This window comes from Nelumbo nucifera, chromosome 3, assembly GCF_055504915.1.
Source record: "Nelumbo nucifera cultivar China Antique chromosome 3, China Antique-T2T, whole genome shotgun sequence".
NCBI lineage: Eukaryota > Viridiplantae > Streptophyta > Magnoliopsida > Proteales > Nelumbonaceae > Nelumbo > Nelumbo nucifera.
In genome coordinates this window covers 84,944,552-84,960,726 of record NC_142651.1, presented here as the reverse complement: position 1 = coordinate 84,960,726, position 16,175 = coordinate 84,944,552, and the positions used below count along the sequence as shown (strand labels likewise).

General features: G+C 37.9%; 1 protein-coding gene across 2 annotated transcripts; it reads left to right on the top strand.

Moving 5' to 3' along the window:
• The first annotated feature begins 1,226 nt into the window (after window positions 1-1,226).
• Window positions 1,227-15,085, top strand: UREG (urease accessory protein G). 2 transcript variants are annotated; one of them, XM_010242990.3, is made up of 7 exons: window positions 1,227-1,384; window positions 1,472-1,672; window positions 2,945-3,005; window positions 5,990-6,191; window positions 6,374-6,495; window positions 6,578-6,682; window positions 14,819-15,085. In XM_010242990.3, the coding sequence occupies exons 1-7, from the start codon at window positions 1,308-1,310 to the stop codon at window positions 14,900-14,902; spliced, it is 852 nt and encodes a 283-aa protein (XP_010241292.1). In that variant the 5' UTR covers window positions 1,227-1,307; the 3' UTR covers window positions 14,903-15,085. The 2 variants fall into 2 exon arrangements, with proteins under 2 accessions (XP_010241292.1, XP_010241291.1); XM_010242989.3 differs by lacking the exon at window positions 14,819-15,085 and adding an exon at window positions 14,230-14,541.
• The last annotated feature ends 1,090 nt before the right edge of the window (window positions 15,086-16,175 follow it).

Below are 16,175 nucleotides of genomic sequence, written 5' to 3'. Positions count from 1 at the left end.
TGATTGGCATATCAAAGACAGTCCAATCCAACACCTAGTACAGTACCATAATCAAGTTTAGGTGTTATGTGTAATTTTTCAACTTTGCCCATCAATCTCCAAGGTCCAAGGCATAATTGGAAAATGGTCTGGGTTCAGTGTTTCATCCAAACACACACTATATGTTTGGGTCTAACCCTATCAGTTGAGACAAGCTGCCCCAACTTCTTTGGTAGCACATGAGTGTCAGTCTTGGTAAGATCGACTCCCCAAGTCTATCCAACAGTTGAGAACAATTTAAACTAACACGAGTTTCATAAGTGTCTAGTTTAAGGGGTAATTACACAAAAATATACAAATACCAACATGAAACAATAATGTACTTTTATTCATTTACAATAAATATATCTATACATCAATTTGATTGGAATTAAGGGCATACACTCTCTAACAAGTTGTTCATCCATTTCATGGTTGATAGATAAACTTGTATCATTAATCATACACATTAGATTGATTATTTTTAAGGAAATTGTTTAAAACTCACCATGACTTTTCAACATTTCTCTTAAACTCGCCATAACTTTTCAAAACGTCTTAGAAACCCCATGTAAGTGATTTTTGTTTTCTAAAACTCACCATCAGTTAGAGCACTCTTAGTGTTCATTGTTAGAAGCTGTCTATGTCAACATAAAAACATTTTTTATGACCAAACTACCCTTGAATGGCATGCCAGCCTTATTAAACATATTTTTATGTCAATCTAATTTTTATTCAATACACCTTTGTTCTAATTGACATTGATAGAAGTGGACATTAGGTTCTACAGAACCACATGTCCTATTGACCATAGATATTTTCTTGATCTTGTCTCTTCATTTGAAATTAAAAGGAATAAAGTGACAATTGTACTATGTAAATAGATATGGAGGTGAGATGAATTTGATTTTAATCAAAAGCATTCCCTTTTTACTGGGCAAAGAATTTTTTTTAAAACCAAAATATTTGAAATATATTTTTTTGTTTTTTATCAAAGTTTTGATTTATTTTCTATTTATAACAAAACAAACGATGAAATAGTAATCTACCAACCGTTGATGTATTTAACGTCAACTTACCAACATCTTCAAACGTTACGATGAATTTAAGAGATTCTAAAAGGTCAATGAGTTTTACCTATTTTTTATTTAGAGGTACATGTGTTATGTCACCAAGGAAAAAGTAGGGGTAGTTTCGTAAAATTAACCAACCAATCATCATCAATTCATCTCTTTCTGTCTTAGTTCTCATAACACTTCTAACAGGAGTAGAAGCTTGAAGAACAGTCAATGGCGTCCGAAGATCATAATCACAGCCATGAACAGTATCACGATCACAATCATCACCACCATCATCATACCCATGAGTAATTTCTCAGACATGCTTGGTTTGATAGTTTATATGATTTATTAATCTTCTAAGTTTCTTGTTTTTCTTCCTCGCTGTGTATCAGAGCTCAAGATGCTTCTTCAAAAACGACATCATGGGTAGATGCTGATGGGAGAATTTACCATAGCCATGATGGGTTGGCACCACATTCACATGAACCCATATACTCACCTGGGTTTTTTAGCAGAAGAGCTCCTCCACTTACCAACAGAGATTTCAATGAACGAGCTTTTACTGTTGGTATTGGCGGGCCCGTTGGGACTGGGTATGGTTTCTGTTTTCTGTTTGATTTCTCAGTTTGCTCATATTTGGAGGGTATTTCATTTCTTGATTCATATGACTACCAGTGTTTTTTTACTCTCTTAATTAAAGCTGAGATTTTTATTATTTATGTGAGATCTGGGGTCTGGGTTAAAATGGTGAAAAAAAAGAAAATTGGTAATGTGTACGTTTAGTGGGTTTTGCTCTAAGATTCACACGGAGGGAAAATTGTATTTGTTTCTGGCACTTTGTTTCAATTTTTTATGTTTTATTTATTTCTAATTTGTTTTATTTCTTTGGTTTTTGGTAGTTATTATTATATTTCAGTGAAAATGTATTGATTTTCATTATATTTTGATATTTATTATTTAATTTGAATCTATTCTTGGTTTCTGATTATGGATTTCTACCAATATAATCAATTCCCTCCATTTATTAATCGTTGTGGTTTTGAGGTTTCCGGGATTTTGTTCTTAAATGTAAGTTGATACTGACAAACTATGATGATTTTATTCCAAAATTTCAGATGCCTATTTGGGAGATTTCTACTATGTTCTTTTGTAACTGATTTAGTTTTTTTTTTTTAGATTTTGGTTAGGGATTTAGTCTCTAACGTCTGTACTTTTGGTTATGATATCTATGATTATATCAAAACTTGCAACTCTCACTAATATGTATATTTTTCCACTGCATATCCTATCTTTTTGTACAGAACCTTACTTGTACATGAATTCTGGCGTAAAGGGATTTGCACATACAACAATTCATATTGATACTCTACCTTTGAAAAAAAAAAAGATCTCTAGCTTCAGTTTGTATTTTAATATTTTTTCTACTTATTGTAATCTCACTCCTAGTTTTCCTGTGGGTGTGCTTGCATTATGGAAAAATTCATCTGAAATCCCCTACCACTCAATTTTAATCCTCAACTCTCAATTTTAATCCTCTGAAACTGCAGAATTTATGCTTACAGCTCCACAAGTTTCTTGGTTCTGCATGCCATCTTCTTTGTAGTCAAACTGTATAATCTGAAAACTTGAGGAATGGAGGGCTAATTCACTCACCTGATTCTGTTTCTGTCCTAACCCAAAGATGGCAGCAATTGTTGAAGAAAGAAAGGAAAAAATAATGAGGATAAAAGGAAACTATAATGTTCCAAATCTGTTGCCTTCAACGGGCATCCTAATTTTTCTTTTTATAACCTACAGTAAACATTTAGGTTTCACATGCTATTTTTTTTCATATTTACTAACACAATTTTTATATTATTCTACAGAAAAACAGCTTTAATGCTGCAATTATGCAAGTTCTTGCGTGACAAGTACAGTCTTGCCGCAGTATGTATTATCTGTTTTGATATTTCATTGATAGTCCATGTACTTTTTTTTAAAAAAAATCTAGTTATTCTCCGTATTTTGAAAAATGTATTTGGTGCAATGTTTGTTTTGAGTTACCAATGTACCCTACAGGCTTTAAGCATTAATATTTCATGTTTATCAATATGAAGTTGTGTTAGCAACTGATGGGACGAAAAAAGCAGTATACCACTATGATTTGTCAATTTTTTTTTATTATTAGCAGTTTTTGGTTCTCTTTCTTTTAAATAAAAATAAAGTATTTTATTTATGAGGATAAAGGGGTATAAGACAAACGGTCCTAAGAAAATGGAGATCCAAACAGGAAGAAAAGGCCAAGAGGAAGAGGCACCTCAATCCAATACGAAGCATGGCCCTTAGGCTGGCAAAGAAAAACCCCAGTATATAGGTTCTCCCTTCACATTTTCATTAGTAAGAAAATTAGTGATGGGTCTGGAAGATCTTAGAATCCAGAAGAATGAGTATTCATCCCAACCACCAAGAATCTAACCTCTACCGCCCTACAGTGGCGTTTCTCATACTCCACCAGCATGAAGAAGAATTAAACATGCAGCCTGTAACAATCTGTGTATTGTCCTCAAGATCTAATCCCTCAAAATATGAAGAGGAAAGGAGTACTTGGGACCTTGGAGGTGAGAAGGACTCCCCTTCTTACTGAATTTCCATCTCCCACTGTCTAGACAAGGCAATAATCATAGCACCTCTACCATGTGAAAGAACCATTCCTTTACCAAAAGGTCCAGAAGGCATAGGATTGCAAAGGGAACAACCATAGAAAATGCACCTAGCAATATCCTTACTAAGAGCAGACCAAGGGAATTGGGTTTTATTTCTAGAGGGAGAGTAGGCATATATTCTCATAATCATTGGTAACTTCCCTTCCCTGTCTTCCATCATCGTCATCATCCCAACCATACGGGGTTGGCTACATGAATCATATTTCACCATTCCATTCTGTTTAATGCCATATCCATTGTTAAATTATGAGCGTTAAAATAATTTCTTACTACTTCAACCAGTGTCCTTTTTGGTCTACCTCTAGCTCTTTTAGCCAAACCTTGCACTTTTTTGTTTCAAAATTTCACAAGGGGAGGGAAATAACATTATTTAATATATAAAACAAACAGTTTTTAAAATTCCTTAAAATGAACATATTGGTAGCCCACAAATATTATATGTATCAGCCGTTATGTAACAAAATTGTTGAACCTTGCTTCTAGCCTTTTCAACTTGCAACAAATCACTTCTTACAGGTGCTATTAGATGGTCTTCTATGCACATGAGCAAACCATCTCAGTTTAACTTCTCTCATTTTATCGCCTATTGGAGGTAATTCTAGGTTCCTTCAAACGACTTCATTTCTGACCCTATTGTTTCTAGTTTTCCACTCATCCATCTCAGCATACACATTTATGCCACACTCATTTTTTTTGGACATGTTGTTTCTTGACCGCCCAACACGCTGCTCTATAAAGCATAGCTTCCCTTACAACTGTTTTATAGAATTTTTCTTTTAATGTAAGTGGTATTCATCTATCACGTAAGACTCGATCTCTCCCTTTTTATAAACTATTGAACCAAGGTACTTTATAACCTTCTTCATTATATGGAGTTCTCTCTTTTTTCCTATTCAGGAAGTGGAGGTTTGATCATTGTAATATGTTATAGTACCAAGCCTCAACATCTGGTTTCAAAATCGAGAACCCTTTGTTCTAATTCTAACCACAAGGCTATCAGTGTAATGGTTCAGAGTGAAAATTGCTCCCTCTTAAAAGTTAAATCTCTCTCTCCATTCGTTTTGCATCACCTTTGGAAAAGCAAAAGCTACACCCTCTGCAATAGCCAACATAACTGCATGAACAGAAAATGTATATTGGCCATAAGTTCAAGTATAAAAGTAAACTCATCCTATTGTTCTCAATAAGAAATATGATTGTTATCCTCTATGTTCAATCTCCATGACTCCATCTACTAATATTAAAGTCAAGACATGTAGTTGGTTGAACAATTGAATACTAATGTTCATATTTACTAACCACTCAATAAATCCCATATTATGAGTGGCCCTATGCACATAAATGATTAAAAATAAATAATATTATAATAAAGATGTCATCATCTCAGTGGATAGAAACCACTACCTTTATCCATGTCATTATTTATATACTTGTATTTTGAATTACATATGCCAACATCTTCTTTGGGAGTGAAGTGACTCAGATACTCATTATATTTTACTATTTTTTGTTCTTGATTTCATAATCTGATAATGATAAAACTCTTATTGTTTATTTTAGTTATAGGATCCGACGTGTATTTTAGTGAATGTAAGATTCTATCAGAGAAAAAAAGAAGGATTTGATCACATTGGATAAGAACTATCAACCATATGCAGATGGGAATCCCCCCCCCCCTGTTTATGATGGCCTCGTTAGACTGGTTTGATTGACAGATCAATCTGGAACCCATACCCCATGGAGATTATGGAGTTCTCTTGGGGCCCGAAAGGTCAACTTCAGATTCCTATCATAGTCATAGAGGGAGACTCAGATGGAACCTGATTATGGGAATTGGGCTTTAGAGACTGGTTCACCTTTTTAATGAGATAAGAGAAACAACAATCCTACAGGCTATGCCAAACATGGGTTGGGAGGGCTTTTTGTATTGTGAGAACTTTTTATCCAAAATAGTTGGGTTGCTTGTTCATATTTTTTGCATCTTGCATGTTCCCTCATGGAAAACCTTCATTTTACCATATAATTCAATGCATCAGTTATCTTCTTGAAAAAAATAGGGAAAAAGAAAGGAAAAAAAAGAAAAGGATAAAAAAAACAACTAAGTTATTTTCTAACTTCAGTTCTTGCAATTGCAAACTTGATAGCCCAACATCTTCACATGTTGCCTCTAATTTTTATCCTGGATCTTAATTCTGTAACTTGTTTCAGGTGACCAATGATATATTTACAAAAGAGGATGGAGAGTTTCTCATAAAGCACGGTGCACTTCCAGAGGAAAGAATACGTGCTGTAGAAACTGGAGGCTGTCCACATGCTGCAATCAGGGAAGACATCAGTATTAACCTAGGTCCTCTTGAGGAGCTTTCTAACTTGTATAAAACAGACCTACTTCTTTGTGAATCTGGAGGAGGTAATTTTCTGATCTTTTTGATGCAGTACTTTGGTCACGTTTCATGAATTGGTAATTTTAAGTTATTTGGAGTCTCCCTAATCCCAATCTGAGAACAGAACATTTTCTAGTTTCCTAACCAGGTCCATGGAACTGAGCTTTAACCTAAGGATGTCTAACATGTTATAAATATCTGGGTGCAGATAATTTAGCTGCTAACTTCAGCAGGGAGTTGGCTGACTATATCATATACATAATAGATGTCTCTGGTGGTGATAAAATACCTCGAAAAGGTGGTCCAGGCATTACTCAAGCTGACCTCCTAGTACGTTAATAAATGTCATAGTTGCTGTTGTTTCAGCTTCTGGTGAAATCTATTAACCTGAGTTGTGTGTTTCTAAATATAGGTAATAAACAAGACTGACATTGCACCAGCAGTTGGAGCTGACTTGGCAGTCATGGAACGTGATGCACTGCGGATGCGGGATGGTGGACCCTTTGTCTTTGCTCAGGTCTGTAGCATACTCTTGATATATACCTGCAACCATCCAAAAGGTCAAACTCCAGACTGGAGCTCATGGTTAACAGTTCTAGTGAAAATTCTCATATTTGGATTTTACTCATAACTTGGGGAATTTGATTCCTGATTTTTTATTAAAAGTGAAATAGAAGAATAGAATTCTCCAAAGGATTAAAATGTTCAAAATTTAACTAATGCCAATGGTCATTCTTAAATGACAATTTTTTTACTATTTCTAAGCATTTTCTTTTAAATCACTAAAATATTTATTTAACAATTTTTAGGTTGTATTTGCATATGGAAATGCATGTGCATGCACATATATGTTTTGGGGGAATTCTTAAACTTTTGATCTTTGAGCATTGAAATACGATAATCTATCCTGTTCCATCTAGATGGTGCTTAGTTCCATTGCCGTTTATCAGAAAATTGGTGCCAGCTCAGCACCAAATAGGCGTTTCACCAATGGATTCTGAATTTTGTTTGGTTAATCCATTTATCAATAAAACGTTTTTCTCAGGTTATGTGAGAGCCATTGTTGGAGGAAACGTCATTTTTTACGTTTCCCCCAGTGGTGAGCCTTTTTTTACTGTTCGTCTTATGTAGTGGCACTAGCTGTCATAAAGTAACAAAAAACATTTTGTCCCGATTTTCAAGGGAAAATTCGTACAAATAAACGGCAGTGGAACTAAACAGCCCCTTAGTGTATCTCTTTTGTGAATAAATCTAAATGACATGGAAATCCTTGACATAGCAAGAGGGTTTGGGGCCCAAAAGGGCCATATGTCAAGTATTAATTTTCTGCTGAAGCTTTAGCATTAAAACATAGTACTGAATTGCCTTGATTATCCGAAGCAGTGGCTCTGAGAAATTTTGGTAATCAACATTTGTAGGTCCACTGACCCAAATGCCCCCAGATGCACCCTTATCCAATTATGGTGGCTCAGCACCATGTTTTGTTGCTGAAGCTTCATCAGTAGATCTGGGCTCCCACACTGCCACACATTCCTATGGCCCCTTATGCCATGGTTTGGGGCCCAAAAGGGCCATATGTCAAGTATTAATTTTCTGCTGAAGCTTCAGCATTAAAACATAGTACTGAATTGTCTTGATTATCTGAAGCAGTGACTCTGAGACATTTTGGTAATCAACATTTGTAGGTCCATTGACCCAAATGCCCCCAGAGATGCACCCTTATCCAACTATGGTGGCTCAGCACCATGTTTTGTTACTGAAGCTTCATCAGTAGATCTGGGTTCCCACACTTTCCTATGGGCCCATATGCTTACTCATATCTTTGCTAAAACTACACCATATATATTATATATTTCTTAGTTTTACATGTTTTTGAAACCTTGAGTTCTAAGACCTCCCTGAATATTTCTGTCCTTGTTTTGGAGGCACTACCTCTGCAAATTATCCCTGTTTTCAAGTTATTTTCTTCCATTATATCTAAGAGTTCTATATTATACCTGTGAAAACCTTATTTAGTCCTAGGTTACAGTAGAGAAGAAGGAGGAGAAGAAGAAGAAGAAGAAGAAGAAGAAGAAGAAGGGTTCGGCCAGTAGAGGAAAATCAGTCATCTCTCTAGTCGACCCACTTGTATTTATCTCCAATAACATAGTTACAAGAAAGACCATATTGTCCCTCATAAGTGATGGGACACAACTTAAACTTAAACAAAACAGACCTTTCACTCTCAAATAGATAAACTCAAATGACCAAAATACCCCTGTTTTGTGTACTCTAACACTCCCCCTCAAGCTGGAGAGTATATGTCATGTAATCCCAGCTTGTCACAAATATAATCTACTCTGCCCTGAGACAATCCCTTTGTAAAGAGATCTGCCCACTGATTTCCTGAGCTCACATGAGAAGTGGTTATCACTCCACTTATCACTTTCTCTCTCACAATGCGACAATCGACCTCAATATGCTTGGTTCTCTCATGGAAGACTGGGTTGGAAGAGATGTGAACAGCATCTTGGTTATCACAGTATAGTCTCATGGGTTTGTCAACCGAGACCCCATCTCTTGTAGCAAGTTCTTCAACCATACTAGTTCACATGTGATATGAGCCATAGCTCTGTACTCAGCTTCTGCACTACTCCTTGCCACCACTGTTTGTTTCTTGCTCTTCCAAGTTACAAGATTGCCACCAAGGAAGGTACAATACCCTGTAGTTGATCTCCTATTTGATATAGAACCAGCCCAATCAGCATTTGTATACCCTACTATTTCAAGACTCCCTCCACTTTGGTATAGCAAACCACGACCTGGAGCACCTTTCAGGTACCTAACAATCCTTAGAGCTGCTTCCCAATGAGGAATCCGAGGATGTTGCATAAAATGACTCACCGTACTCACAGCAAATGATATATTTGGTCGGGTAATAGTCAGATAATTCAACTTTCCCACCAATATCCTGTATCTTCCAGGATCATCAAACTCTTTACCTGCATCAACACTCAACTTGACATTAAGTTCCATAGGAGTCTCTGTTGGTTTAGCACCTAACAGTCTTGTTTCTTCAAGTAGGTCGAGAACATATTTTCTTTGACATAAGTTAATTCCATGCCTTGACCTTGCAACTTCTATTCCCAGGAAGTACTTCAGCTTACCCAAATCTTTTGTATTGAAGTGGTCCTATAGGAATTTCTTCAACTTGTCAATCGCATTACTATCACTCCTAGTTATGACAATATCATCCACATACACCACTAGAAAGATTTTCCTATCTTTTGAGTCATGGTTGAACACAGAATGGTCTACCTGACACTGTTTCATCCCAAAGTCTTTCACTACTTCACTGAACCTGCCAAACCATGCACGTGGAGATTGTTTCAGTCCATAAATTGCCTTTTTGAGTCTACAAACCTTACCATCCTCTCCCTGAGCAACAAACCCTAGCAGTTGCTCCATATACACTTCCTCAATGAGATCATGTAGGAAAGCATTTTTTATGTCAAGTTGCACAAGAGGCCAATCATACATAGCAGCTAATGAAATCAACACCTGAACTGAACCAATTTTAGCCACAGGAGAAAATGTCTCCATATAGTCCACACCATACAACTGAGAATAGCCCTTGGCCACTTACCTGGCCTTCAATCGCTCCACACTGCCATCTAGAAGATACTTCACTATGTAAACCCACTTACACTCAACGGCATGCTTACCAAGAGGAAGAGCAGTGAGTTCCCCACGTGTGATTGTGTTGTAGAACAAAGAGTTCCTCTTCCATGGCTTGTCGCCACCCTGGGGAGGTAAGGGCTTCCTAGACAGTCTTGGGAATGGAAACAGATGATAGCAGTGATATAAAGTTGCAATGAGAAGCAGAAAGGTGAGCAGCTGAAACATAGTGTGAAATAGGATGAGAAGTATAAGTGCGTTTACCTTTCCGCAAGGCAATAGGAAGATTAAGGTCCAAGGGAGAAGAAGCAATGACAGGATCTGTCGACGATGGCTGAATTGGAGGAGGGGCCGGTGCTCTTCTGTGAGTATACACTTGTCTGATTGGTGGCCTCTCAGTAGTAATTGGCACGGGAGGTGAATCTGCAACTGGAATGGGAACCACGGGAAGGGGATCCGCAATAGGGACGGAAGAGAATTACGGGGGAAGGAGAAGAAACCACAGTATCCGAGAAAAAAGGAACCGATTCAAAGAAGTTGACATCGGAGCACACAAATGACTTATGGAAGTTAGGGTTATAGCACTTATACCCTTTCTAAGTCCTTGAGTAGCCAAGGAAGATACACTTAGTAGCTCGTGCATCTAACTTGTCTAAACCAGGCCCCAAGTTTTGAACAAAACAAACACATCCAAAGACTCTTGGGGTGAGAGGAAACGGAGACAAGGTGGGAAACAACACCGAGAAGGGGGATTGACTTCCAAGGATGGACATGGGCATCCGATTGATGAGAAAACAGGATGTGAGGACAGCATCACTCCAAAAATGCTTTGGGACATTCATATTAAGCATCAAAGACCGAGCAGTTTCAAGGAGATGTCGATTTTTCCGTTCAGCTACACCGTTCTGTTGTGGGGTGTAGGCACAAGAAGTTTGATGAATTATCCCATGGTGCTTTAAGTATTGCTGAAATGGTATTGAGGTGTACTCTTTAGCATTATCAGAGCGAAGAATTTTAATATGAACACCAAATTGGGTACGTATTTCAGCATAGCATAAAATTTTTGAAAAATAGAGAACAATTCACTGCGATCTTTCATAAGATAAATCCATGTCATCCTTGAAAAGTCATCAACAAAAATTACAAAATACTTATAGCCATTGTATGACATTACTTTGATTGGACCCTAGACATCAGAATGAACTAAAGAAAAATGACTCAAGACACGACTATCAACTCTTGGACTAAAAGAGACTCTATGATGTTTACCAAGCTGACATGACTCACAATCCAAAGATGAAAGATGACTCAAGGAAGGAACCAGCAACTTCAGAGCCTTGAAAGAAGGATGACCAAGTCTACAGGGCCATTGAAGAGGAGTAAGAGACGACTGAAAAGCTACTGGAGGGCCACCACCATCAAGGTAATACAATCCACCTGCCCCATGCCCTCCACCAATCTTCATCCCCGTCTTGAGATCCTAAAGCACACAAGAAGAGGGATAAAATGTTATGGAACAATTAAGTGACTTGGTTAATCTACTAACAGACATAAGGTTAAAGGGGAACTTGGGGACATATAAAACAGATGATAAAGACAAGGAGGAGAGATCAACATCACCAACACCATAGATGGGAGATGTAGAACCATTAGCAAGAGTAACTGTTTGAGATGTGGAGGATTGAGAAAGAGAAGAAAATACATTAGGAGTCCCAAACATATGGTCCGAGGCTTCGGAGTCAATGATCTAGTGTGAAGGCTTGGAAGCCAAGCAAGTCATACCTGAATGGGCAAGGGTAGTTGTGTTCTGCTCAGAAGATGTGTGAAGGAACTGCTCATATACTGTATGGGGTACACTCACCATCTCCTTCCCAAAAACACCAGTAGATGTGAAGGGGATCGGGTCAGTTTGCTGACTTTCAGTAGTTGTACCACTACCCTTAGTCACAACATGGTTAGCCCAAGTGTTGGGTGGACCATGTAAATCATAGCAGAAATTAACCGTGTGCCTCTCTAATCCACAGTATGTACAATTCCTAGGGGCATTACTTCTTCCTTTACCACGACCTCCACCTGAGTCCCGACCTCCACTCCGGCCACCAGCACGGTTAAACATGGGACCACCACGGTTACCTAGAAGTCCACGACCACCACCACCACCTCTATTTCCACAGCCTCCCCCTCTAGTCACCACAAAACCAGATCTGTCTGAGAGAGAAGAATGCTCTATAGACTCAATAGATGTCATCCTAAGACGGGCAAAAACTTCTTCAAGTGAGGGAAGAGCATACCCCCCCCCCCAGTATTTGTGCTCGGACAAGCTCATATTCAGCCTTCAAACCCACCAGAAACCTTGTCACATCAAGTTGCTCGAACAAGCTCATACACCTTGAGCTCATTTCGGATATTCCTCAGACTTGCATAGTATTCCTCCAAGCTTTGACTGCCTTGCTTCAGATTAAAGTACTCTTGGTACAAATGATACACCCTAGTTGTATTGTCTTGCCCGGAATACAGTTTCTTAGCATGATCCCAGATTTCTTTAGCCGTATCTAGGAATATAAAGTTCACGCTAATTTTTTGTTCCACGCTATTCCACAGCCATGTCATTATTTGTGCATCTTCCTGTTCCCAATCACTAAACCCTAGAGAATCATATGAGGGTTTCTCCTCTCTCACATGTTTTACTTTTTTCTTGGCTTTTAAAAACACCTCCACAGACTTTGCCCACGGCACATAATTCTCACTATTCAACTTAATAGATGTCATTTGAACATTTAGGTAATCTGGAAAAATCATAACACCTGTTTTATTGTCATTCCCATCTCTAATTGATGCCATCTTAACTAATTCACTTTACCTCACAAAGAAATCACTGCTATATGTAGAGTATTCACCTTCAAATATTCAGCACAACCTCACGCACTTCCACAAAACTTATATCACTTTCAGCACCACCAACTTATTCAAATACACATTACACATCAAATACAAAAGCTAAAATCACTCAGTCATTAAATCAAACACCTGTACTGCACACTGCAGAACCAATCACACACCAAATACAAGAGCTGAAATCACTCAGTCATTAAATCAAACACCTATACTGCACACTGCAGAACCATTCACACACCAAATACAAGGGCTGAAATCACTCAGCCATTAAACCAAACACTTACACTGCACTCTGCAGAACCAACTTGTACTCAGCTGAACACTGTTCACCCGAACCTGCTCTCTTCATGCCATCGAATAGAGAGCTTCCTACCAATCACCACAAACAGCCACTGCACCACAAACCGGAGGCATGAAGGCCTCCTACAGAGAAAAACGACCACTCCTTTTCAACCTTTCCCTTAATCTCCCAGTGGTTCTTGAGAAATCTGCAAAACCCTAGAGAGGAGGGCGATAAAAAAAAATACTGGGTAAACCAGAATAAAAGAGCAAGACAAGCAGAACTGAACTTGTTACATGCGCTCTGATACCATGTGAAAACCTTATTTAGTCCTAGGTTACAGTAGAGAAGAAGAAGAAGAAGAAGAAGAGGAGAAGAAGAAGAAGGGTTCGGCCAGTAGAGGAAAATCAGTCCTCTCTCTAGTCGGCCCACTTTTATTTATCTCCAATAACATAGTTACAAGAAAGACCAGTGTCCCTCATAAGTGATGGGACACATAACTTAAACTTAAACAAAACAGACCTTTCACTCTCAAATAGATAAACCCAAATGACCAAAATACCCATGTTTTGTGTACTCTAACAATGCCTTACTGATTAAAAGGCCATTTCCTAATGTAGATCCCTGTCATCTGGGGTCTTGGGAGGAGTGGACTGGATATAGTCCTAACCTTTGGCCTTTTTGCACAAAGTGGCTGCTCTCAGACTTGAACCCACGTTCTCATGCTTGACAGTCCAAGATTTTACCATTAACACCAAATAATGGTCCCCCATATTATGCCTTATTGGTTAACAAAAAAAAATCATGTTAAGATCTTTCCTCTTTCCCAAAGCTTCTCCTTGAACTTAGAATATAGCCTTAATAATTGATCTTCATGCCATAAAGAAAGATGGTTTTTCTGATACTCCTCTCTTATGTCTTAATCTTCTCTCAATTACACTTTCCAGTGTTTCCATTGTGACCTCAAATATTTTTTTTTTTGGAAAAGGTAAAGTAATATATTGATAAGAAATTACACACAGGAGGCTGAGATCAGTCCCAGAACAGGCTGACTGATCAAATCAGCAAATACACTTTCCATCAAGAGCTAGAAATAAATACATCTGACACATTACAGTTTCTAAAATCCGCAGCCACAGACACCTAAGAAATCAGCTTGCCCACTGATTTCTGAATTAACTCTTCCGGACTTAGAATCTTGTTACTGAAAATCCTTCTATTCCTCTGTCCAGATGGACCAAATTACAGCAATTGGAACCATCTTCCAGACATTCTTTTTCTTGCTCAAACCCATAAGCTGCCAGCAACACAATAGCTCTTTTACTGACCTCGGCATCACCCAGCATACCTTCAAGGAGCTGAGGAAATGGTTCCACAACTGAGCAGAATACGGACAATGGATACACAAATGATCAGTAGATTCAGCACTGCTCCCACATAGACTGCAAGACAAGTCCGAAACCTGATCCTTCTATTGTTGGTTAAACTGTGTATTCGTAATTTTTATATAAGACACAAGGGTATTTTATTCCTTTTGTTTAGCATTTCTTGTCCTTAAAATCTTATACACTGATCTAGTAAACTTGGTGACAAATCTTTCCATGCATTGCCACATATTGGGACACATCCAGTTTTACTGCCATTCTTGTTTTCGTTTTTTTCTCAGAGCTTCTTTAATTTCAATTGTCAGATTGCCAATCTTAGGAGTTTGAACCACTTTGAATGGGTTTTATATGTAAGAAAACACTGAAAGAAAATTTAGAGTTCCACATGCTTTTGTCCATAGACAACTATGTATCTACACCAGTGAGATATATGCAGGTTAAGCATGGGCTTGGTGTGGAGGAAATTGTGAACCATATCTTACAAGCTTGGGAAGTTGCAACAGGGAAGAAGCGTCACTGACTCTCCAAAGTTCCTGAATTATGTGTTTGAACCTTTGGGTCACGTTTTCTTTTGTGTTGCAATGCATTTATTTTCTGAATATTTCACTTTTTTTTGTTTAGTGTGACTGAAATGACTACTGATACCAGTTTCCTGACAATATTTCAATAATTAAAACACAATCAAGACTACTTTTTCTTTGAATGGATCGTTCCCCTATGGTTCCTAATGTTACTGGTTTGACTTTTCTGTGCTATTGGAACCCTGTTAGTTCGTATGACTAACTGGATGCTCAAGAGATTTGTGGAAGAACTTTCAGTATTTATCCTACTTTAAGGCCAGGAAACCTGTGGTTTGTAATGCAATCACATACACCAATGGAACTGAGTGGAGGAACCAGAAGGCTCTTTTCCAGCTCTCTAGGAAAACAGATCTGCTGAAATACATTGCAAGAGAAGTAAACAACACATTAGTACAAGGTAATGAAAGACTTTGATGGTGTTGATGATATTCCAGGAACGTGTGCCAAGTTTGGATACTGGGCCCAAACTTTTTCAACAGCCCAAGTGGAGGGCAATGTTCTACCACAATTAAAATTGCTAATAATCAAGATAAGAGAGATTAAGAGAGTGTTATGCTGAGAGGGAAATATGTCCTCTATAATCCAAGTGCACTCTTTACTTTGGGTTTTATTTATGGACCCTTTTATAATTATTGGGTTTGTTATAGGAATTACCCACAAATTTCTCTAAATAATTAGGATTAGCCTGCACTGGGATGAGATACTTGTCCCTGCTTGTTGAGACATTTTCTCAACCAATAACTATTTTAATCGACAAAATCTAAAAGAGATAAGTCAAAACAGATTTTATTTTATAATAATAATAATAATAGAAAAAAGTGTTGATTGTGTGCATGCTGGTCCACATGGAGCAGATATTTCATCGATCATGTGGTTATTTTCGTTGGCCTATGGATAGTCTTACATGTCGAGGATAATATCGAGGGCCATAAGCCACTCGGTCCAACAAGTAAGGCCCCGGATGTGGGGTTTGGACTCAACGTTCATTACTAATCAAGTGCCCTATTTCAAAACCAAGGCCAATCATTTAGTGAGTCCTGTATGGGGTTCTCTTTTAATACTTTTCACATCAAAAATCAAAATGATTGCATAAAGAGGAGGCAATCCACATAGTAACATTGGCATAAATTTTACTGAAGTTGATGATTAAGCACAACAGACTGGTGGCTCCCTTCATGTAACCAGCAGATATGTTTTGGTCGTCAAAACACA

Coding starts and splice junctions, on each gene's coding strand:
- UREG (XM_010242989.3), top strand. CDS start 1,308: ATGGCGTCCGAAGATCATAATCACAGCCATGAACAGTATCACGATCAC. Junction 6,496..6,577: donor TTACTCAAGCTGACCTCCTA/GTACGTTAATAA, acceptor TTCTAAATATAG/GTAATAAACAAGACTGACAT. Junction 6,683..14,229: donor GACCCTTTGTCTTTGCTCAG/GTCTGTAGCATA, acceptor TCCTCTGTCCAG/ATGGACCAAATTACAGCAAT.